At 44.7% G+C, this 22,762-nt stretch overlaps 1 protein-coding gene across 4 annotated transcripts in view; it reads right to left on the reverse strand.

Annotated features, from left to right (window-relative positions):
* The window catches only part of SFMBT1 (Scm like with four mbt domains 1), a 139,147-nt gene that overhangs the window by 55,291 nt on the left and 61,094 nt on the right, over positions 1–22,762 (reverse strand). For 3 of the 4 annotated variants that reach the window (XR_004001336.1, XM_030570311.1, XM_030570313.1), the window contains exon 2: positions 12,525–12,681. Coding sequence is in view for 3 of the 4 variants with exons in the window: in XM_030570311.1 (XP_030426171.1) it covers positions 12,525–12,552 (28 nt within the window). In the remaining variant the exon portion in view is untranslated. Of the gene's footprint in view, positions 1–12,524; positions 12,682–18,641; positions 18,741–22,762 lie in introns of all 4 variants that reach the window. The other variant, XM_030570312.1, reaches the window with a different exon arrangement.

Genomic DNA, 22,762 nt, shown 5'->3' on the forward strand with positions numbered 1-22,762 from the left:
AAAACGTATGTACATGTAATTTGATTCTGGGCTGCATGCAAAAGCCCTCGTGTGACAGGGAGGCTACAGGCCCGTTCCACGGGACATTAGTGAAGCAGCACTGCAACACCTAACAGGATCCTGAAAGACTGCTGGGTGGTTGGACCTTTGATCCACATTGGTGACCCTAGTCCAATGGTCTAAATTTTTCTAGGAAACAAGAGCAGACATGGAAGGGTTCAGCTAAGAGTAACATGGAGTGGGGATCCAGAATAGATGAAGCACTAAAATGGGAGACAACAAGCAGAGTTTGCAAACTAAGGCCACTTACACTTCCATACGAGAGGGACTTTAAATTCACAGCATTAGTTAATCTAGCTTGATTTTCCTGAGTGTAGACAAGCCCTCAACTAAAAGTGTCCTTCACTTTGGACTGTTTGCTACAACTCAGAGACACAAGGTGGGTGAGGTAATATCTTTTATCAGACCAACTTCTGAGAAAAACTTTCAAGCTTACACAGAACTGACATGAAGAGCTCTGTAAGCTCAAGAGTTTGTCTCTCTTGTCAACAGAAGTTGGTCCAATAAAAGATACTACCTCACTGACCTTGTCTCTCTAACATCTAACAGTTACAACACTGCAAACAACAACAGTGGTACGCCTCATGCAAGGGAAGATCTGGAATGTTTTGTTGGTGTATAGGCTGTTCACATCTTTGGCAAAGGAGAATTCATACTGATACAGGCACTCAGAACAAGACAGAATTCTAGATGCATCCAGCCTTAACGACATCAAGTTAGGGAGTATTCAGAAGGTAGCAAGATATGTGATGAATGGTCTTGAAGGAAAAACTCAAAGACTGAAATAAATATTGATTGAGTAAACAGTGACTGAAGAGGGTTAAGGGGAGGGAGAAGCATCAAGGAAATTTAAGTGTGTCAACACCTAGGAGAGAGAACAAAGGAATTAGAATGGTTTCAGGAGTACGGCTTGATACACCATCCAAGATGAGTCACAGGAAACACTGACTAGTCATGAAGTCTGTTTGATCGTGGAACAGCATCTTCAGAGAAGCAGGGAAGCCCCATTGCTAGAGGCATTTTAAAACCAGAATGGGCAAGAAACACTTGAGTACTTGTAACAAACACTGCACTGGTAAAGGAATGACAAGATGACTAATACAGTAAGCAGGATCTTTCAATCTCCAGTTTTTATAAAGTAACTAAAAGAACATCAGGGAATTTTACATCTAGTTTGTAAACTAAATGCACAGGAAGAAATATCATTTAGTACCTAGTTGTTACAACAAATATTACTTGTTTGGTAAATTCTGGGTGGGCCTCATTAAGGTTCTTTAGCACTAAGTATTTCCACACATTCAGCTCTTTTAAACCTTCTCATCTAACCCATTTACATCATCATCTTATCATACCTTTCTGCCCTGAAAGCCCACACAGATTCACTTCTCAAGCAATTTTTGCTCATTCTAACATGAAAAGGCACAGGCTTGTCCAAAATAGAAAGCACAAAGAATATAACAAAGTCTTCAGTCTAACTATGAAGTTCATTTTTTCTGAACTGAATAATAGTGTTAAGGGAGATGTTGAAAGGGTGGTCCTTTGTTTTAAAGCACTTTAGTGGTAGGTATTCTACAGTGCTAGAAAGTGGGATTTAGAAAAGCACATCTCATTTGTTGATTGCACTTATTTGTTAATGGCAATACCTGCTCCAAAGGAACCTACTCCCAATCCAATTTTGATAATGGGAATAATCATAAGCCATTCATATTGGCCCTTGAGAAGCTTTAGAGTTCAAAATGCTCAGATACTGAATATGAACTCAGTGGGGAAATGGGGCCATGGTTACTGGGTGAACCTTTAGGTGACAGGCCTAGCTTCTTACCCCCATATTGGGTGGGACCAAGGGGCCCAACTACTCAGATTGGAGCTCTGGGCTACACCCGATTACCAAGCATATTATAACACAGGTCCAACTCAGTTTTGGTACCTGTACAAGTTTCCCTGAAGGAGGTTATGAGAGCATAAGTTTGCAGTGATACAGAAATAGTATCTACAAAAAGCATTATTTATTAATCCCTCAAAAGGTACAAAGCACAAATAGCTGAGGGAAGCAGTTGGCATCTGCCCATAGCATCTATATCTGTCTCCCTGTGTGACTTTTTCTTCCTGTCAGCTTTTCATTGACACCGGGTGAGCATCTCCCAGCTCACCCAAAATCCTTCCCTTTCCCACGGTCTTTGAGAGTTTAGAATTCCCTTTGATTCCAGACAGCCTTGGGAAGAGTAAAACTAGCTTGGCTGGAGTCAGTTTCTTCCCCTTCAATGGCCCAGCCACTGTTATCTGAATGGAAGATGTGTACTGGAGGTTGCCTGAAGGTTGCCTGTGAATTTCCTTATTTACAGCCTCCTTTGATTTAAATACATAGCCAAGTAACCCTTCATAACCAAACAGAAGCTTGCAAAACATTTATTAAAAACAATCCAGGAATTTCCCAGTTTGTCACAAATGGGTCCTTATTCTGAAGGCACTGGTTGAAACCTGTAGGCAAATTTCCACCACATGCGTCTGACGAAGTGGGTATTCACCCACAAAAGCTTATGCTCCAAAACGTCTGTTAGTCTATAAGGTGCCACAGGACTCTTTGTTGCTTTCTGTAGGCAATGGCTCCCATTTGAAGACAGACCTAAAACAAACTGATTGCTTTGAGTACATTAGCTCATTTGAAAGTAAAGTGGTTTAACATGGGAATACTAGATGGGTTTTGAGAATATGCAGCCACACTAAACTCACTGCTGAGCTGCTTGCAGCACCAAGTCTTCTACAATGATGATCATCAGATAACTGTCTGAGGGGCAGTTAAGCGCCTTAGAAGAGGCAGAGGTCACTTAACACACTGAAAGGGTCAATTAGTTTATGTTGCTACCTAATTATTACAAGGAACTCCAGGAAAGAAGCAGTGTTTGCCTGCTTTTCTAGGTATCATATGCCCACTATTACAGTGCTGTCAGAAACAGTTCTGAATGAACTGGAACTGAGAGTTATATCTATTTTATTTTGCTAATATACATTGTCTGCTCAAAGCTGCATGAGCTGTTCACTTATCACACCTGCAGTAGAAAACCAGAATCTATCATCTTCTACATGATATATTATATCTCATCACCATTTTCAGCAATATATAATAAGCACAAAAATGACTGAAAATGAACTTTGGAACCTAATTACAAACTTTTACTCTCACTTTTGTGGAAGTGAGTTTAATACTTTCCCTCCAATTTTTATAACTAAAGCCTCAATGTTGTAATGCTTTAAACTCTAGTTCGCCATGTGACAAATCTAGGGTGACCAGATGTCCCGATTTTATAGGAACAGTCCTGATATTCGGGGTTTTGTCTTATATAGGCGCCTATTACACCCCCACCCTGTCATGATTTTTCACACTTGCTGTCTGGTCACCCTAGACAAATCTGTCTGCCTTGTACCCATGTACTATCTTTCTACAGTGCTGAAGTTTCCAATTAATTTCCCGTTACTGGGTGAATAAGAAACATGAAAAGCTTACTGAGTAATGTCCCCATGCTAAAGTGCCACATTATGTTAAATGGGGAGAAAGGTAACAATTTTGTCCCCCCCCATAGATACATTATGCATGAATATATTCAGTGAACAAATGTCTTAATTTCTGCATTCAATTTCAGAAATACAGTAGAATCTCAGTGTTACGGACACCTCGGGAATAGAGGTTGTCTGTAACTATGAAATGTTCATAACACTAAATAAAGCACAGTTCAGACTCCAGCTCCAGCAGCTGACACTCCAGGCCAGCAGCTCCTGTCCCAGGGGTTGGACTCAGTTTGTAAGCTTGTCCCCCTCCCAACCAGCTGCTCCTGCTCAGCCAGCTCCAGCTGCCATGGGCTGGCAGCATCAGTATCTTCACCTCCTAGATGTAAGTGACTGTCCTATGCATGGGAGTGGGGATGAGGGTGGTAACAGGCAGCCCAGATGTGCCTACTTCTAAGAGGCAAGGTACAGTACAGTATTTGCTTTCTTTTGTCTCTTCTGCTGCTTGATTGCTTACTTCTGGTTCCACTTAGCATCCAGTTGACTGGTCAGTCTGCAACTCTGGTGGACGTATTGTGACAAAGTTCCTCCTTTGCCTTGGTGGGTCCTGCGCTTATTGACAGATTTGCTCACCTCAGTGATCTTCCCCTCTGGTGGAACCCATGGTCTGGGTCAACTCCTCCTGTGTCTGATCAGGAGTTGCAATGTCAGGGGGGGAACCTGGGCCCGTCCTCTACTCCAGGTTCCAGTCCAGGGCCCTGTGGATTGCAGTTGTCTATAGTGCCTCCTGTAACAGCTGCATGACAGCTACAATTCCCTGGGCTACTTCCCCATAGCCTCCTCCAAACACCTTCATCCTCACCACAGGACCTTCCTCCTGGTGTCTGATAATGCCTGATTGTCTGATAATTCCTCAGTCCTCCAATAGCACACCCTCTCAGTCTCAGCTCCCTGCACCTCTTGCTCCCAGCTCCTCACACACGCTTCTTCTCCTCCAGCTCCTCCCCAGCTGACTGGAGTGAGCACCTTTTTAAACCCAGGTGCCCTGATTAGCCTGCCTTGATTGGCTGCAGGTGTTCTAATCAATGTAGCTATCTTAATTGGCCCCAGGTGCCTTGATTAACCTGGAGCAACTGCCATTTGGTTACCATGGTACTAGGGATTTGTTTAGCCTGGGGCTAACATACCTGTTCCTCAGTACTTTACTGTAGCCATCTGGCCTTGCCCCATCACAGTATCTTTGAGGCCTTGTCTACACCACAAAGTTGCAGCGCTGGTGAGGGGGTTACAGCGCTGCAACTTAGGAGGTGTACACACCTGCAGGGCATTACCAGCGCTGCAACTCCCTGTTTGCAGCGCTGGCCGTACACCCGGTCGAACCTCGGGTGTAGAGGATCCAGCGCTGGATCACCAGCGCTGGTCATCAGGTGTAGACACTCACCAGCGTTTTTGTTGACCTCCGTAGAATAAGCAGGTATCCCAGCATACCTGAGGAAGCCTCTCTGGTAATCAAGCAAACTCCACTGCCCTGTGCTCACCTGACCCCTCCTTTAAATGGCCCGGGGGAATTTAAAAATCCCCTTCCTGTTTGCTCAGCCAGGTGTGGAGTGCAATTAATCTATCAATCACTCAGCGACCATGCCTCCACGCACCAATCGAGCCCCAGCATGGACCAATGCAGAGCTGCAGGACCTCATTAGTGTGTGGGGAGAAGAGGCTGTGCAAACACAGCTGCGCTCCAGAAGGAGAAATTATGATACGTATGGTCAGATATCGCAGTCCTTGATGAGAAGGGGCCATGAACGGGACGCCTTGCAGTGCAGAGTAAAAATTAAGGAGCTGAGGAGTGCGTACTGCAAAGCTCCTGAGGGAAATCGCCGCTCAGGAGCTGCCCCCACAACCTGCAGGTTTTACAAGGAGCTGGATGCCATACTTGGTTGTGACCCCACCACGAATCCTAGGAGCACAATGGAGAGTTCAGAGCAGGGAGAAGTGGGGGATGGTGTAGAGAACGGAGACAGTGAGGCTACTGGCGTGGAGGGAGACACCCCGGAGTCCCAGGACACATGCAGCCAGGATCTCTTCTCCAGCCCGGAGGAGGCTAGCCAGTCGCAGCAGCTGGAAGCTGACGGTGAGGAGGAAGATGAGGATCGTGCTTGTGGTAAGTAGATTTCAATGTTTTGGGAGAGGAGGATTTTGGTTATGGCTGCCTGCATGCATGCCTAAACGTGGAATAGCCCATTGATTTGATCTATCCTTCCCCGCAGTTTGCTCTGGTGTCCCCCGAACCCCCTCTCCAAGCAGGTATCCTTCCCCGCGGTTTGCTCTGGTGTTCCCCCCCCCCCCCCTCCAAGCAGGCATCCAGCCCCGCGGTGTGCTGCCGTGTTCCCCACCCCCCCTCCAAGCAGGCATCCAGCCCCGCGGTGTGCTGCCGTGTTCCCCAACCACCCTCCAAGCAGGCATCCAGCCCCGCGGTTTGCTCTGGTGTCCCCCGAACCCCCTCTCCAAGCAGGTATCCTTCCCCGTGATTTGCTCTGGTGTTCCCCACCCCCCCTCCAAGCAGGCATCCAGCCCTGCGGAGTGCTGCCGTGTTCCCCAGCCACCCTCCAACCAAGCAGGCATCCAGCCCCGCGGTTTGCTCTGGTGTCCCCCGAATCCCCTCTCCAAGCAGGTATCCTTCCCCGCGGTTTGCTCTGGTGTCTCCCCCCGCCCCCAAGCAGGCATCCAGCCCCGCGGTGTGCTGCCGTGTTCCCCAGCCACCCTCCCAGCACGGAGGCAGCCACGCGGTGTGCAGGCATCCAGCACCGCGTTTCCACCCCCCCCCCTCAGTATCAGGATGGGTTGAAAGCGGACCAAAAAAAACCCCAACCCCCCAAGCACCTAGCTCACCACCTTCCTGTTCACTACTGTCCCTTCTTCAGGACACCAGCTACCCCCTGTACCCACTGCTGATAAACCCAGCGACCCAGTGGTCAATTCCCACTCCCAAGGGGTAATTTTTGCTAAAAACACTCACCCCATTGCTCGCCATGACTTAGCTTGCTTGCCCTCTCTGTGTTATGTGAGGTATGTGAGAAGGATGTTACCTAAAGTCTCAAAAGTCCTTCAAAATTTGATAATAAACAATGATGCCTCTGTGTATTACATGTTTCTATCTCTCTGTTTTCTAGGGACCTTGACTACTGCAGCTGTATCACCGCCCTCACGTAGGTTGCAGAACTTGAGACGCAATCCTAGGAAATCAAAAGAGGAATTGATCGAGTCTGTTCTGAGCCACTACAACAGGGAAAGTAGGAAGACAGAGGAATGGAGAAGCAGTGTACAGGAGTGGAGAAAGACTGTACATGAATGAGGCAAACAGAAAGCAGGAGAAAGGAATTGTGTAGGCAAACAGAAAGCAGGAGAAAGGAACTGTCTGCCAAAAAAACAACAAAGCAGATGATAAGCCTCCTGTCTCGCCAAACTGAGTCTTTCGAGTCTCTTGTAGCCATGCAGACAAATATGTACCGTGCTAACCCACAGCCCTCCCAAAGCCCTCTTCCTTGTCACCCTGTATATTCACAAAACAACTTTCTCCAGCAGCCAGTTCCTTATTATCCCCAGCTGCCCCAAACACCTATAAGATCACCTACTAGCCCTGATAACTATAATTCTTACCCTGTTCACTCCACCCCCATCATTCTGCAGCATAGTAATGCTGAAGTGCAACAGACAGTGAATATTGATCAAAATAGGACATAGTAAAACCTGTAAATGTACTGTCAACCACCCCTACCCCCTTGCATGTTTTGTACTGTATGTTGAATAAAGTTTTTTTTTCCTATTTCTTTCACTACGTTTTATTGCTGCTGGAAGTGGTAAATAATACACAATGAGGTAGAGCAAAGCACATCAAATGCATCAAACATTACTGCTGGCTCTCAGCATCAAATTGCTCCCTTAAAGCATCCCTAATCCTTGAAGCCCTTTCCTGGGTCTCCCTATTAGCCCTGCTCTCTGGCTGAGCAAACTCATTCTCCAGGCATCTAACCTCGGAGGTCCATTCCTCACTGAATCTTTCACCCTTCCCTTCACAAATATTATGGAGGGTGCAGCACGCGGATATAACAGCGGTGATGCTGCTTTCCATCAAATCTAGCTTCCCATAAAGACACCTCCAGCGAGCTTTCAAACGGCCAAAAGCACACTCCACAGTCATTCTGCACCGGCTCAGCCTGTAGTTGAACCGGTCCTTGCTCCTGTCAAGCTTCCCTGTATATGGTTTCATGAGCCATGGCATTAAGGGGTAAGCGGGGTCTCCAAGGATCACAGTGGGCATTTCCACGTCCCCTACTGTGATCTTGCGGTCTGGGAAAAAAGTCCCGGCCCTCAGCCTCCTGAACAGGGCACTGTTCCGAAATATGCGTGAATCGTGCACCTTTCCAGGCCATCCTGAGTAAATGTCAGTGAAACGCCCACGGTGATCCACAAGCGCTTGCAGAACCACGGAGAAATAACCCTTGCGATTAACATACTCTGATGCCAGGTGGGGTGGTAACAGAATAAGAATATGAGTCCCATCTATTGCCCCTCCACAGTTAGGGAACTCCATTTCCGCAAAGTCATCTACAATGTCCTGCACGTTCCCAAGACACACGGTTCTTCTTAGCAGGGTGCGATTAATGGCCCTGCAAAGTTGCATCAGCACCATTCCAACGGTAGACTTCCCCACTCCAAACTGGTTCGCCACCGATCTGAAGCAGTCTGGAGTTGCCAGCTTCCAGATTGCAATAGCCACCCATTTCTCCACAGGCAGGGCAGCTCTAAATCTCGTGTCCCTGCGCCGCAGGGTAGAGGCGAGCTCAGCACACAGTGCCATGAAAGTGGCTTTTCTCATCCGTAAGCTCTGCAGCCACTGCTCGTCATCCCAGGATTGCAGGACGATTTGATCCCACCACTGAGTGCTGGTTTCCTGAGCCCAAACGCGCCGGTCCAGGGAGCTGAGCACATCTGTTACTGCCACAAGCAATGTACTGTCTTCACAGTGAGGCAATTCAATATTATCGTCTGACTCTCTGTCACTCTCACTATCACTCACTTTTTGCAGGTGAAGGAATAGCTCCACTGCCAAGCGCGATGTGCTGACAACATTCATCAATAAGGTCGTCAGTTGCTGAGGATCCATTTTTAAAAAAATTCGCAGAAAAAGCGCTGTACAGTCACAATGCTGCCACACTGCTCCGCATGTGTAACAAAGCACCGCTGGGCGTTGGAACAGGAACAGGAAGCGGAAAGACAATCACACTTCCTTCCCCTTCCCACAAGCCACAGCGCCGATATGGGACGAGGTGCTCTGTGGGATACCCGCCCACAATGCACCACTCCCAAAAGCGCTGCAGCGTGGCCACATCTAACATCACTTGCAGCGCTGGTTGCTGTAAGTGTGGCCACTCTGCAGCGCTGGCCCTATACAGCTGTACTAACACAGCTGTAACAACCAGCGCTGCAAAATTGCAGATGTAGACATACCCTGAGATTCTACTATATTTAGTAAGTTTGGCTGAAGCCTGTCCCACTCTGAAGGCTTAAGGTAACAGGAAACAGTCAAATGTCAGCATTCAGTTGCTGTTTTTACTTTCTGGCAAGGTCGTGATGACTGAATAGGGCCTCATTTAAATTAAATATTTTGATCTAGTCAGTTGGTGCATATAGGACTAGTTGAACTCAATTTGCATTTCAGGGTTTATTATTTAATGTACTAATCAGTTTGAATTCAAACAATATAATAGAATCTTATTTATTTGTACTAATGGATGATGCCAACTGTGAAAAACTGAAAATCAAAAAGGTATTTAGGCATAGCTGCGCTCAGCATTGCAGTGCCTAACTGGTTTTAGAGCTTAAATTTCAGGAATTAGAAAAAGAAGTGGGAAGAGACAGCTTTTTGGGGCCAAATTATGTGTGTGGCTTAGTAGTGTCAAATCAGAACAGTACTACTGTATATCACTTACTACCCAAAACTATTTGCATTAGTGTTGTATTCAGCATCAAACGTTTCTGCATTAATTCTGCCATCTTTTTGACTATCCATCCTGTGATATGACAGGAACATAGGAATATTGAATTCCATCACCTGACACTGTTAATATGTGAAGAAGGTGGTGAAATGTGACAGAGTTTCATTCAAGTGTTCCCACAGAATGAGTTCAACTACAGGTGCTCTGCTTTAAATGTGGACCTTTGCACCATGTTAATTCTCATTGCCAATAATCTCCATGCATAATTAATCACACAGAAACAGTTAAGTACATCATACTATGGTGTGGAAGACCTGCAATTAAGGTTAACTTCAGACTCTCTGAGTCTGAAACCAAGTTCTAACAATCAGGTTTTTCAACCTGGTTTTAACTACAGTTAATCTCCTTGATCAATATAATCAGTTAGGCCATGATTAAGTGAAGTCAGGTTGGGATTCTGGTAGCTAAAAGACAAAGTGACAAGAGTAGGCATTGTCTTTTACTCCTGTGGCATGGGATAATTGTCCACATTTACCCACTGGAAAAGAGTTGTAGGAAAGAAAACAGCACAGAGGCTATTTTCAGTTATCTTAGAGGAGGAGAGGTAAAGGAGAAAGTAACTTAAAAAACTCTTACACAAGAAAAATTAAATCAGTCAAAGGAGAAGCTGAGGGGGTAATCTCAATAAAACTCTGTCACATGTATATTTATATTGTAGCAGCCTACGGTTCATAAACAAACTCAATGTGCTATGAGTGCAGTCACAGGACTAGAGAGAGACTAAAAACAGTGTGATTGAACTACTGCGGTTAGCACATCTTGTTAGTTTTATTATTTTTTTTTGTGGGGGAGGGTATAAAGGTTTTCAATTAACTATTGTTAACACTTCTGAAGAGAGGACTAAGATGGAAATGCCTTTTACAACAAGTGACTGAAGGAAGAACCTGACAGAAATTAATTCACTATATTCTGTTTATATTTTTCAAAAAAAGTAACTACAGTTGTAATTCTCCAGTAAATAGAGGTGGATAAGTAATGCATAAACAAACATCTCTTTACATTTTAAATACACTTGCTTTGACTATGTGACCACGTTTGCATCTCGTATATTTATTTTGTGGGCATTCCAATAATTAGTATATTAGCAAAAGTGTTCATTTAAAGTGAATTTCAAAAAGTTGCACGTGAAAGTATTCATGGAAACTCAGTTTGAAATTCATGTCAGAAATTTTCACATGCTTACTGTATTCAAAACAATACTATGTGATTCAGACAAAATCACAACCAACATCTTGAATATAGAATATTTGCAATTGAGCCATAGAGAATGATCTATGGAAAGAGAAGGTTCAAGAAACAATGAACTGTTTACAGACACTCCATAAGTAACAGAGGCTAATGACACTTACACTGGATTTTTATTTTGGAAAAAAAAAAAGGTGTGCTGTGGTGCACAGACATGGGTTTTTAACCTCTGTACAGCCTTAACAATTGTGACGATTTTTTCCAGATAACTATTTTTACCCTCCCCTTTTTGCACACACACCACCTTTTTATCAAGTGCTTTAGAAATCTTTGGCTGCTACTGCAAAACTGGTTTGAATATGCTGGGTAACACTTACCCCACTTCTATGTTGCTCTTCTTTACTCATCTAATATTTCGGAGGGAACAGGGTTGGCAGCACGCTATCTGTCTGTGACTTTCTCAGAGAGCATGTTTTATGGTCAGGTAAAAACATTTTTGCATGCATTGTATGTAGTTTTTTTTGCATTGCTACAGTAGCAGTAACAGCAATTATACGTTCCTAAAGCAACATAGGAAACTACAAATAGCAATGGTAGAGGGGAAATATTCTCTTTGGTACTTTTCCACTAGTCAAAGACAAATGTGGAAGATAACCTGGTCCAATGGTTTGACTATGGGACTAGAAGTCAAGATTAAAGACTACCCAAAGCTCTTATTATTTTATTTGTATTAATATAGCTCCTGGAAGCCCTAGTCCAGGACCAGACATTGGTGCCAGGTGGTGTACAAAGAGAGGAAAAGGATGATCCTGGCCAATGGTGTCAGAACAGGGGGTGGGAGAGACTATGACTCCATCACTTTTAAAAGTGGGAGGGCTATGCATATATATACAAAGCAAGATAAACTTAAAATACACTATCAATACAGGTGACTTTAAATCTTATTAAAATATGTAGAATCTCTTTGACCCATACAAGGTTGTGCTTAGGTTTGCGTGGCCCTCCTGTGCAATAAGGCTGGGCATCACTGGTGTAGACACAGCCTAAGTACAAGATAAGAGACATCAGATGGGTACAGACAGACAAAGAAATGAGACGATATTGGTCTGCGTGATAGGCAATGATTTCAGCACACCAGTGGCCTAACTGCTGTCAAGTTTTTTGTAGGCATCATGGCAGAGGGCAGTTTTCAGGAGTTTGAAGGAGGATAATGAGTGACTGAAGCATATCACTCAACTTTTGTAGTTCAGCTTATATAAAGGTAAACATTATATAATTTTGAATTACTTCACGAGGGTATCGGGAGAGTTAGTTTATATTTGCAGTGTGCTTTAAGTGTGCAAAATATTTTTAAAATAATTGCTCTGCCCTTTTCACTCTCCCACCCCCAGATGATCCTTCTCTGTTCTAAATCGAAGCAACATATGTGAATAGCCCATATTTACAATATAAAGGAAAAGCTCGCTTTTTAAAATATAATTTATTAACATAGGGCCAGACTATTGTTTCCTTGGTACTATTTGGGGAGTAAGGCACTACTGAATAAGGAAACTGGAATCTATTCCATAGTAACTGCGATGTGAAACTACTCCCTTAAACACAAACATTTGGTCATGCAGTTTTACTAAAAACATTTGCACTCATTTTCTGATCCTATTCAGCTTAGCTGTAACATTGGTGTGCAGAGAGAACCTCTAACCCTGGGTTCATCAGTGGTACTACCTGCATCTTGCTGCTGTTCTCCATTCATTTCCACAGCAATCCAGCAGTAATGCACAGTAGCAGGAAGTTTTGGGAGCCAACTCTGTCACTGTCTGGTGCTCATGTGCTGTTTCTCACCTCTGCTTCTACAGACATCCAGGGAGTTCAAGCAAGAACACTAAAAAAAAAAGAAGAAAAAAAGAAAGGAAGCTCAAATGCTTTTTTTTTTTAAAAATCACTTTTTTTTTCAGATGCAAGACAAGTGTTTAGCTTACTGCTGAGGAACAATAAAGGGGGAACTGTTCACTTTAATACATCTTTTCAGCTAGTGGTCCTCGTTTTTCTCATTAGTAAGGCCAGTTTGACATCATGAATTTTTGTTGCAATAACACATACAAAAAATCTGATCTCCAACCCACCTTCAAATGGATTACAAGAGCATGATAGACCCAGACAGCATGGTATGGGATTGAGCAAGAGATACGAACTAGCAGCACAGGTTTGTTTGTTTGTTTTTTTTTAAACTACAACTGTTTAATAAACTGTACATATCACACCTGTAATACAGCTCAGTGCCTCTCCTGTTTCCGATGGAAAGGCTAGGCAGGGCCATCTTCTGTCAGTTTCTTGGCTTTGATATCTAGATTGCCAACCAACTCAAGCTAATGCCCATTTTACTGATAGGAAACTGAGTGTGTGAGTGACTTACCCACAGTCACACAGAAAGTCTGTTGCAGATCAGGGACTTGAAGCCAGGTCTTCTCCCATGTCCCAGGTCAGTGCCCTAACAAAAGATCATTCTTCCTCCCTCTGATCACAACTATACAAGCGAAATGGACAAGTAACACCACTTAAGTCAGTGTAACTAAGATCAGAATCTGGCCCACTATATGTCCTTTTAAGGATATTTATTTTGAACATTTTAGCAACACAACTTTCATGAGTCTTCAAGGGATTAGGCAATGCTGGTCTTCTGTCACTTTAGGAGCTACAATGTTATTAAAACAAAAAATCTGGTTAAAGACCTAAGCCAATGAGCCATCACTTCCTCACTTTAACAGGATCAACAGAAATCAAACTAGCAAAGCCACCTTGCTGCCAATAATCAATTATGTTTGTCTATTACCTGAATACTGTGCCTTTTTATACAAATTTTAAAAAATTGTTACATTTCCATGCACCAGGATGGAGTACTTAATTGCTTTTTCATGTATTTTTTTTACCAGATCAGTTTTAATGATTTTATTATCCTCCTTTATATTTGATGGTATTTCTTTAGCAATTCATTTAACTATTATATTTCACTTTGTGATGCACAAAAAATGTTACTTTAAAATATTAATTTGAGAGGGATCTGGTGAAACAGATTTGCTCAGCTCTGTGCATGGAAAGTGTGACAAAGTTCCTCCTTTACCTTGGTGGGTCCTGCGCTTATTGGCGGATTTGCTCACCTCAGTAATCTTCCCCTCTTGTAGAACTCACAGTCTGGGTCAGCTCCGCCTGCGTTTGATCAGGAGTTGGGAGATTTGGGGGGTGAGGGGCGACCAGGGCCCACCCTCTACTCCAGGTTCCAGCAGATCACAGCTGTCTATAGTGCCTCCTGTAACAGCTGCAACTCCCTGGGCTACTTCCCCATGGCCTCCTCCAAACACCTTCTTTATCCTCACCACAGGACCTTCCTCCTGGTGTCTGATAATGCTTGTCCTCCTCAATCCTCCAGCAGTTCAGTCTCAGCTCCTTGCTCTCTTGCTCCCAGCTCCTCACACACACTCCTTCTCCTCTAGCTCCTCCCTGCCTGACTGGAGTGGGCTCCTTTTTAAACCCAGGTGCCCTGATTAGCCTGCCTTGATTGGCTGCAGGTGATCTCCACTGCCTTCTAGAAAGATCTTAATTGGCTCCAGGTGCCTTGATTAACCTGGAGCAACTGCCATTTGGTTACCATGGTCCTATTGGCATCCAGCAGGGGTGGGCGGGCAAAGCCCGCCCACTTCTAAAGGGTCTCCCCCCAGCCTAAGGGGAGGACACACAGGTCTGGGACACCAAGTAATTACGGGGGACAACTAATGAAAAAAACAGGATCGGGAGTGAGGTCATAGGGCTAAACAAAGGGAACCTGATGGGGACACCGAGCAGAGAACCCCGGACAACGCCCACTGCTCCTTGAAGGCGTCAAGGGAGCCAGTGGACGCCGCCCAGAGGAACTCTGCCCGGATGCGTGAGCAGACGGAGGAACGGAAATAGGCCTTACAGTCGCAGGAAATCCTGTCGGCCAACCTCCTCTCCCTGGTGTTGTAGATGGCCAGTTTGGCCAGGGCCAAGAGGAGGTTGAGAAGGAGATCCCGCGACTTCATGGGGCCACGGATGGGGAGCGTGTAGATAAAAAGGTGAGGGGAAAAGTGCAACCAAAAACGCAGGAAAATATTCAGGAGGAGCCGGAACAGGGGCTGCAACCTGGCGCACTCCAAATAAATGTGCGCCAAGGTCTCCTTCTCACCACAGAAAGGGCAGGTGCTAGGGACAGACGTGAACCGCGCCAAGTACACGCCCATGCTCACGGCTCCGTGAAGGATCTGCCAACTGATATCCCCGGCGGGCCTCGGGACCAGGGCAGAGTACAAGCTGGCCCACCGGGGCTCCTCACCCTCGAGAGGCGGCAGGAGGTCCCGCCATTTGGTATCAGGGCGGGACGCGAGGGTGAGGTAGTGAAGGGTATGGAGCACGAGCGAGTACAGACGTTTCTGTGGCGCGGTCTGGAACAAAACCGGCTGCAGATCATGCAGCCGGCTGGCAATGAAAGGGTGAGGGGGCCGATTGGGTCCACGGGGCAGGGGCCCGATAAAAATGTCCACGGGGCCTGGGGTGGAAGGTGGGCGGGGTGTGCCCTCTCACAGGACCCGAGCGAGGTAAGCCCGAGCAGCAGGCAGTAAAGCGGCCTTCACCTCCTGAAGTATGCGCTGGGGAGTACGAGGTCTGGAGAGCCCCATGCACTGAGCGAGCGTCAGGGGATCCAGCCAATCTCCCCGATCGTAGTCCAGGAGGTCTCCGACTCTGGTGTTGGTTACCATGGTCCTAGGGATTTTTTTAGCCTAGGGCTAACATACCTGTTCCTCAGTACTTTACTGTAGCCATCCGGCCTTGCCCCATCACAAAAGTTAATATATTTTATTTTTCTGTTAGGGTGCTTCCAGGGGTACTCATTTTCATAAAAAGCCTAGATTACCATTCTCAAAAGCTTAGAGTACTACTGTTATATTTATCAATGACTGGGAAGCCATCTAATAAAGTACTAATTTCTGAAGAGAGAGGTGTCAAACTTGTCAAAACATGACAAACTTTTGTCTCGCCTCATGAATGCACTCCATGTAAAATCCTGGTGGAAGATAGCCAACAATTACCCAAGTTGCAGTAGGGATAATTATATTTTCCCCTGTAAACAGAGTGAAGTGTTTTCTTGCTAGGTAAACTGAAGTCCTCTCAATAATCACCAGTGAAGCATGAATAGACTATGCAAACTGCCACCAAACACATCACTGTCTAGTTTACTTATGTTAAAATTATAAGGGCCAAGTTTTCCACTGGCATAAGTGGGCGTAAATCCACTTAGTCAATTACTTGAAGGGACTTTTGTACATCCAATCACTGCATTTACTAATTGCACTCTGTCAAGAGTTGCTTATGGAGAAACTGTAAGGATAGCTTCATTTAAATGTATTATGTCATGCAGTAAGTTACTGCTTCAACTACTGTATAATACACAAAACGAATCACATTTTGCTGCATATGAAAAACTCCCAAGGGTTATAGCTCCTAACAGGGATGGCTCCATGGTTTTTTTCACCCCAAGCAGCAAAATAAGGGGGGAGGGGGAAGGAAAAAAAAAAAGCCATGATAGTGATATGCTGCTCTACTGCCACCGCTTCAGTCATTGGTGGCAATTCGGCAGCTGGTCCTTCACTCCGGGAGGGACTGAGGGACCTGCTGCCAAATTGCCCCTCTCTCTTGGCTGCCCCAAGCACTTGCTTGCTGGGCTGGTGCCTGGAACCGGCCCTGGCTCCTAACTCTCTACAAACCTTGATCATTTTCTCACCAACCTTTGCAGTTTTCAGCAAAGCACTTAAGAATGAGCTTAAGACTCACATGAGTAGGATTTAAGCATGTAACTAACTACGATTTGCTGCATTGGAGCCCAATTCACGAACCGGTTCAGAGAAAGGAATGACCTGCTTGCCTGCCTCATAGCAAAAACAAATGAAACTACATTTATTTGAAGAATCAAGCTGTCACCTTTTCCCCCTCTAAGAAGGAAATATGAAATAAAACACAGCATTAAGAATGACTGTTTAAAAAAATTTTTTTTAATACTGAAAACCCAGCAAAAGGATACAGGTTGGATAAAGCAGCCAGAACCTTAACACTCACCTAATGCAGTAAAACACTCATGTAACTCAGGAAATGTAATGGAATCAACCAGTGAGATTGGTTATACAGTTTTGCCAATGCACAAAATAAACTGAAAAATAGAATATATTGTTTCCTCATTAAGTATTTCACTAATAAGCTTGTAAGTATAGTACGTTAAAAAAATAAAAAAAAAAGTAAATATGTTTATATGTCCCTCTATTACAACTACAAGCAATTTCCAGCAGTACATTAAGTATTGTGAAGAAAACCCAAGCATCCAAAATGCATCCAAACCTTAATTGATTTCTAAATCAGAAAAGATTTTAAAAATAAATGAGAGGTACTTTTTATTTGCACTCTGGTTTGACTTTTAGGGTGCCCTTGATCCTCTATAACCACGAGTACTAGAAACTTGCTTTTAAAATGAAAGCCAAGAGTCTCACCTAACCACATACCTCCAGAAGCTGGGGCTTTAAGGAAAAGCACCAAAACCCACAAAAACTCATAACATCGTAAGAGTTGGCAACTCTATGTCTGTGCCCCCGAGACAGCCCTACCATTCTTACAATAAATTGTTTAAATGTGCCTTTTTTCTATACTACTGGGTGAAAGACCCATACAAATAAGTGAAACTGATTATCAAGAGGAAACAGTAAAACTGACTTTAACCAAGATCATGAAAATCACTAATTAGGCCTTTTAAGGTGCTACCACATAAGAAAACCCCGAGTTAGTAAAATATATAAAATGAATCACAGGAAGTTTGCACCCTGGACATCTATTAAAAAAAAAAAAAGATATTTTCCATGGGACTGTCATTATAACTAAGTCTGGATGGGACTGAATCTTTATTTAGGCTATAGTTTTAGCCAGGTTTTAATGAGTTAATTGTCAACTAATCAAGTTAACATGATTGTGAATTAGAACTGGTTGGAAAATTTCAGATCAAATTTTTTCATCAGAATTTGCCAATTTATCTAAACCAAAATGTTTCATGAAGATGGTTCTGTTTTGATAAAGTTTCTGTCTGGAGTTTGCCTTGTTTCCTTCCAGCTTGTCTGGTGGTCTCCTTGGCAGTTCAACTGGGAGCTCTCCCAGGGCCCTAGGCTCTGGGGCAGCCTGTCAGGCAGACTGCCTTGGAGTCAGGGACACCAGGGTTTCTGGGATGTCTGCCTCTGCAGTAATCCATCACGTGGACTGATTCTGACCTATGAGTCTATGAGTCTATGAATGAAGGCACCATTTCCTTTCACTGAGTATTTTGAAAACGGTTTTCATTCTGAACTGGAACAAACCCTGATTTGGAGGTATTAAAATCCTCCATGAAAAGGAATTGACTTTCTCTGCCCAGCTGTAGTCTGAAGGTGAATCTAGACACTTCATAAGTGAGTGTGTGTCCTGAAACAACCATTTGCTGAGTGTTTAGATTTACCACTTGATGATACTGTACAATGCTCTCAACTGAAAACTATAGACAAAACCATAGAGAGGGGTTGTCTACACTGTTTGTAGTAGTTTTAGACACAGTTAAATTGGTACAAATAGCTGTGCGCAAACAACTTTTCTGTATCAAATATCCATTCGGCTATGAATGAAGTTGTTACCAGATAATAAAAAGACACATACATTTAAGCTAAGAAAGAAATAAGACAATTACAACTGTTTGATGGTGTTCTACTAGTTCTGAGATACAACCCCCAAAAAACCTAGTCCAATATTTTTTTTTATACAAGCTACCTTTTGGGAAGAAGTAGATGTGCCAAGATTTAAAAATTCAGGTAATTCAGAAACGACCCTCAGCAAATATCAGCTTACTCTCTACAGAAGTGTAACTTTCTACAATTGTAAAAAAGTACATATTGTTACCAAAATTCAGCAAGCTAATGTATGTTATTTAAATGGCAAATTCCTGCTACAATGCTTCTACTTCGTCTAAACCATATAATTTATCTCTATATGCCTGAAGTGGTGTGGGATGCCGGAAGATAAGGCTACCCCATGGAAAAACTATAAAATATTTTGACTCTACCATAGAGTGCAAAACAGAATACATTTATCATATTTTCTTGTAAGCCAATATATTCCTTGGGATTGGCAAAAACTGGCAATACATTTCTGTGTACAAACGGTCACAGTACAAAACTAAATGGGGGACTTTGCACAGATGGAGTGCTGTTAAGCACTACAGTCTCGTATGCTTTGAAATGCAGCCCTAACTCCTGATCCTGGAAGCTCTAGTCCCGAAGATGGTTTAATTCAGGCCTGCACAACTCGTAAAGCGGCGAGGGCCATATTACTCCAAAGAAAACAGCTGAGGGCCGAACCCTCCCGGCCCTGCAGACCCCCCACAGTGCCGCCAAGCCCCCCTGAAACACAACACCCCCCTCACGGCTGCCCCCCCCCGCACCACCCGCTTTGCAGAAACAAACTCTCCTTCCCCAGCGCTGTCCCACGAAACAGCGGTATTGAACCTTGGTAATATGTTATAGCAGGCCCCTATGGTACTATAATTAAGGTAAAAGAAAAAAGTCTTTTTGCTAGAAGTAGAATAAGATCTTCCCCCAACTTTGTAATCAATTGCCCTGTCGAATGAATGAGGTGTGAATGAGGAAGGCGTGGAAGGCAGCACCTCCAGACAGCTGCAACCTTTGGAGAGGGGATGGGAGCCAGACCAGATCAGTAGAACAGGTCAGCCACTGACTCCTTGCTCACCTCCTCAGCCCCTCACCCCCTCGGCTCGCCTACTCACTCCCTGCCACTGCCCGCCCACTCGCCTCCTCAGCCTGCCCCCCTCGGCTTGCCTCCTCACCCCCTGCCACTGCCCACCCCCCTCTTTAGCCCCCCCTCCCTCACCCGCCGCTTTCCTACTCGCCCCTCACGGGCCGCACAGTGAGCCCACCTATTCAACCCCCGTGGGCCGCACAGTTAGCCCATGTGGGCTGCATGCAGCCCCCAGGCCGCATGTTGTGCAGGCCTGGTTTAATTTAATTAAACTTTCAGAATTTATATTACCCAGCTCTCCAGAGTATCTTCCACAACTAAAACAGAGTAAAATACATACCAAAACGTGTATAAGCTGATATTTTTAAATTTTGGCACCTAAATTTAGGAACCTAGTAACATGTAAACACCTAAATCAGGCTACTATTTTATCCAAGAGATGCTGAATACCCACAGCTCCTACTGAAGTTAATGTGAGCTTTGCCTAGTAAAGTCTGAGTAAGGTCCTCTTTATTTAGCAAGAAGCACTGATTTTTGTTTGTTTGTTTGTTTGTTTTTTTAAAAACACAGAACTGGAAAGCAGCTGAATTACCAACAGGCAGATGAAGTTCAAAACCCGTAAAATATCCCTTTGCTAAATCTAGCCTAGACATCCAAAAAAGAGATTACAAATGACAGAACAGAACCCAGTCTCTGGAAGTAGACTGCAACATACAGCACTTATTTCAGGATTACAAACCTTCCTAGAACTCTAGAACTGCATTTTCTGTGACACATGAAATGTTCAGTGAGATAGCAACAACTGGAAGCAGCATTAAAACCAATTACAGTTCATTAAAACCAATTTCAGTTCATTAAAGTCAGATGGCTCACTTGAATATGAAAAGAAATCCAAGTTGGATGCTGAATTAAAGTAAATTGGTTGGTGTTTGAGGTCTAACATCGTTTTTAAAATGAGGGGATAGGTGGAAAACAATGAGATGGTGTGTCTGGCCAGTGATAGGTGTCTGAGGTGGATGCTGTTAGTACAGTGGGGAATGTACAGTCATAGGCTTGGTCTACACTATGCGTTTATACCGATTTTAGCAGCGTTAAACCGATTTAACGCTGCACCCGTCCACACAACGAGGCCCTTTATATCGATATAAAGGGCTCTTTAAACCGGTTTCTGTACTCCTCCCCGACAAGAGGACTAGCGTTGAAATCGGTATTACCATATCGGATTAGGGTTAGTGTGTGGCCGCAAATCGACGGTATTGGCCTCTGGGCGGTATCCCACAGTGCACCATTGTGACCGCTCTGGACAGCAATCTGAACTCGGAGGCACTGGCCAGGTAGACAGGAAAAGCCCCGCGAACTTTTGAACTTCATTTCCTGTTTGGCCAGCGTGGAGAGCTCACCAGCACAGGTGACCATGCAGAGCTCATCAGCACAGTAACAATGCAGTGTCCGGAGAATCGAAAAAGAGCTCCAGCATGGACCGCACGGGAGGTACTGGATCTGATCGCTATATGGGGAGAGGATTCTGTGCTAACAGAACTCCATTCCAAAAGACGAAATGAAAAAACATTTGAAAAAATTTCCAAGGCCATGATGGAGAAAGGCCACACCAGGGACTCAGTGCAGTGCAGAGTGAAAGTTAAGGAGCTCAGATAAGCCTATCAGAAAACCAAAGAAGCAAACAGAAGGTCTGGGGCAGGGCCTAAAACATGCCACTTCTACGCTGAGCTGCATGCAATTCTAGGGGGGGTCCGCCACCACTACCCCACCCCTGTCCGTGAATTCCAAGGTGGGGGTGGTAATCTCAGCCATGGCTGAGGATTCTGTGGATGCGGAAGATGAGGAGGAGGAAGAGGAGGACGAGCTTGCAGAGAGCACACAGCACTCCGTTCTCCCCAAGAGCCAGGAGCTTTTTCTCACCCAGACAGAATTATCCTCCCAGCCCTCCCAAGCCAGTAGCCCAGACAAAGAAGCCATGGAAGCGACCTCTGGTGTAAATATAAAATATGGTTTAAAGGCAAGCGTTTTTAATGATTGATTTGCCCTGAGGACTTAGGATGCAGTCGCGGCCAGTACAGTTATTGGAAAAGTTTGTTAACATGTCTGGGGATGGAGCGGAAATCCTCCAGGGACATCTCCATGAAGCTCTCCTGGAGGTACTCCAAAAGCCTTTGCAGAAGGTTTCTGGGCAAGGCAGCCTTATTCCATCCACCATGGTACGACACTTGACCACACCATGCATGTAGCATGTAATCTGGTATCATTGCATGACAAAGCCTAACTGCGTATGGTCCCGGTGATTGCTGGCATTCAAGCAACATCCATTCTTTATCTCGCTGTGTTATCCTCAGGAGAGTGATATTGTTCATGGTAATCTGGTTGAAATTCAGGAATTTAATTAAGGGGACAGAGATGGCCATTCCTACTGGCCTGTTTGCCTGTTGCTTAAAAGAAATCCTTCCTTGCAGGTAGCTAAGCCGGGGCAGGGGAGAGGGGGGTAATGGCGCTGAGCTTTTTCGTGTTTGGCTAGCAGGGATCTTCCCTGCTACCAGCCACGCAGTAGGGGGGAAAGGGGGGTGATTAGCAGTGATGTTCCATGATACCAGCCACGCGGTGGGGGGAGGGGTAAAGCGATCATCTCAGAGAACTGGATAGGGGGTGGTTTCTGCTGCTGCATGTAAACAGGAAAGAAGCAGCACTGAACGGGCTTTGCTTGGTATTTGGGAAAGGAGGGCACTGTGTATATGAAGGCGGCAGAAGCCAAAAAACAATGGCTTACCATGGCCGCATGCAACCTGAATTCTGCTGCCTGGACCTGCGTCTGTGAGATCTGTAACACCAGAGCCGCAGGCACTCAATATTAAGATGCAAAATGTGACCTTGTAGTGAAATCACATGTGCTACGTAAGGTGAATAGTGTTGTTCACCGTGAAAGAGTATAACCATTGTTCTGTAAAATGTATCTTTTTAAATGCTTCTCTCCCTTTTATACCTCCCTCATGCAGCTGCAAATTTTTCAAGCCTCCCCACTCAATCCCGAAGGCTATCTCAAATAAGGCAGAGGAAAAAAAAGACGCAAGACGAAATGTTCTCGGAAATCATGGAAGTAACCCGCAATGAAAGAGCTCATCTGAATG

The sequence above is a fragment of the Gopherus evgoodei genome, chromosome 7 (genome assembly GCF_007399415.2).
Source record: "Gopherus evgoodei ecotype Sinaloan lineage chromosome 7, rGopEvg1_v1.p, whole genome shotgun sequence".
NCBI lineage: Eukaryota > Metazoa > Chordata > Testudines > Testudinidae > Gopherus > Gopherus evgoodei.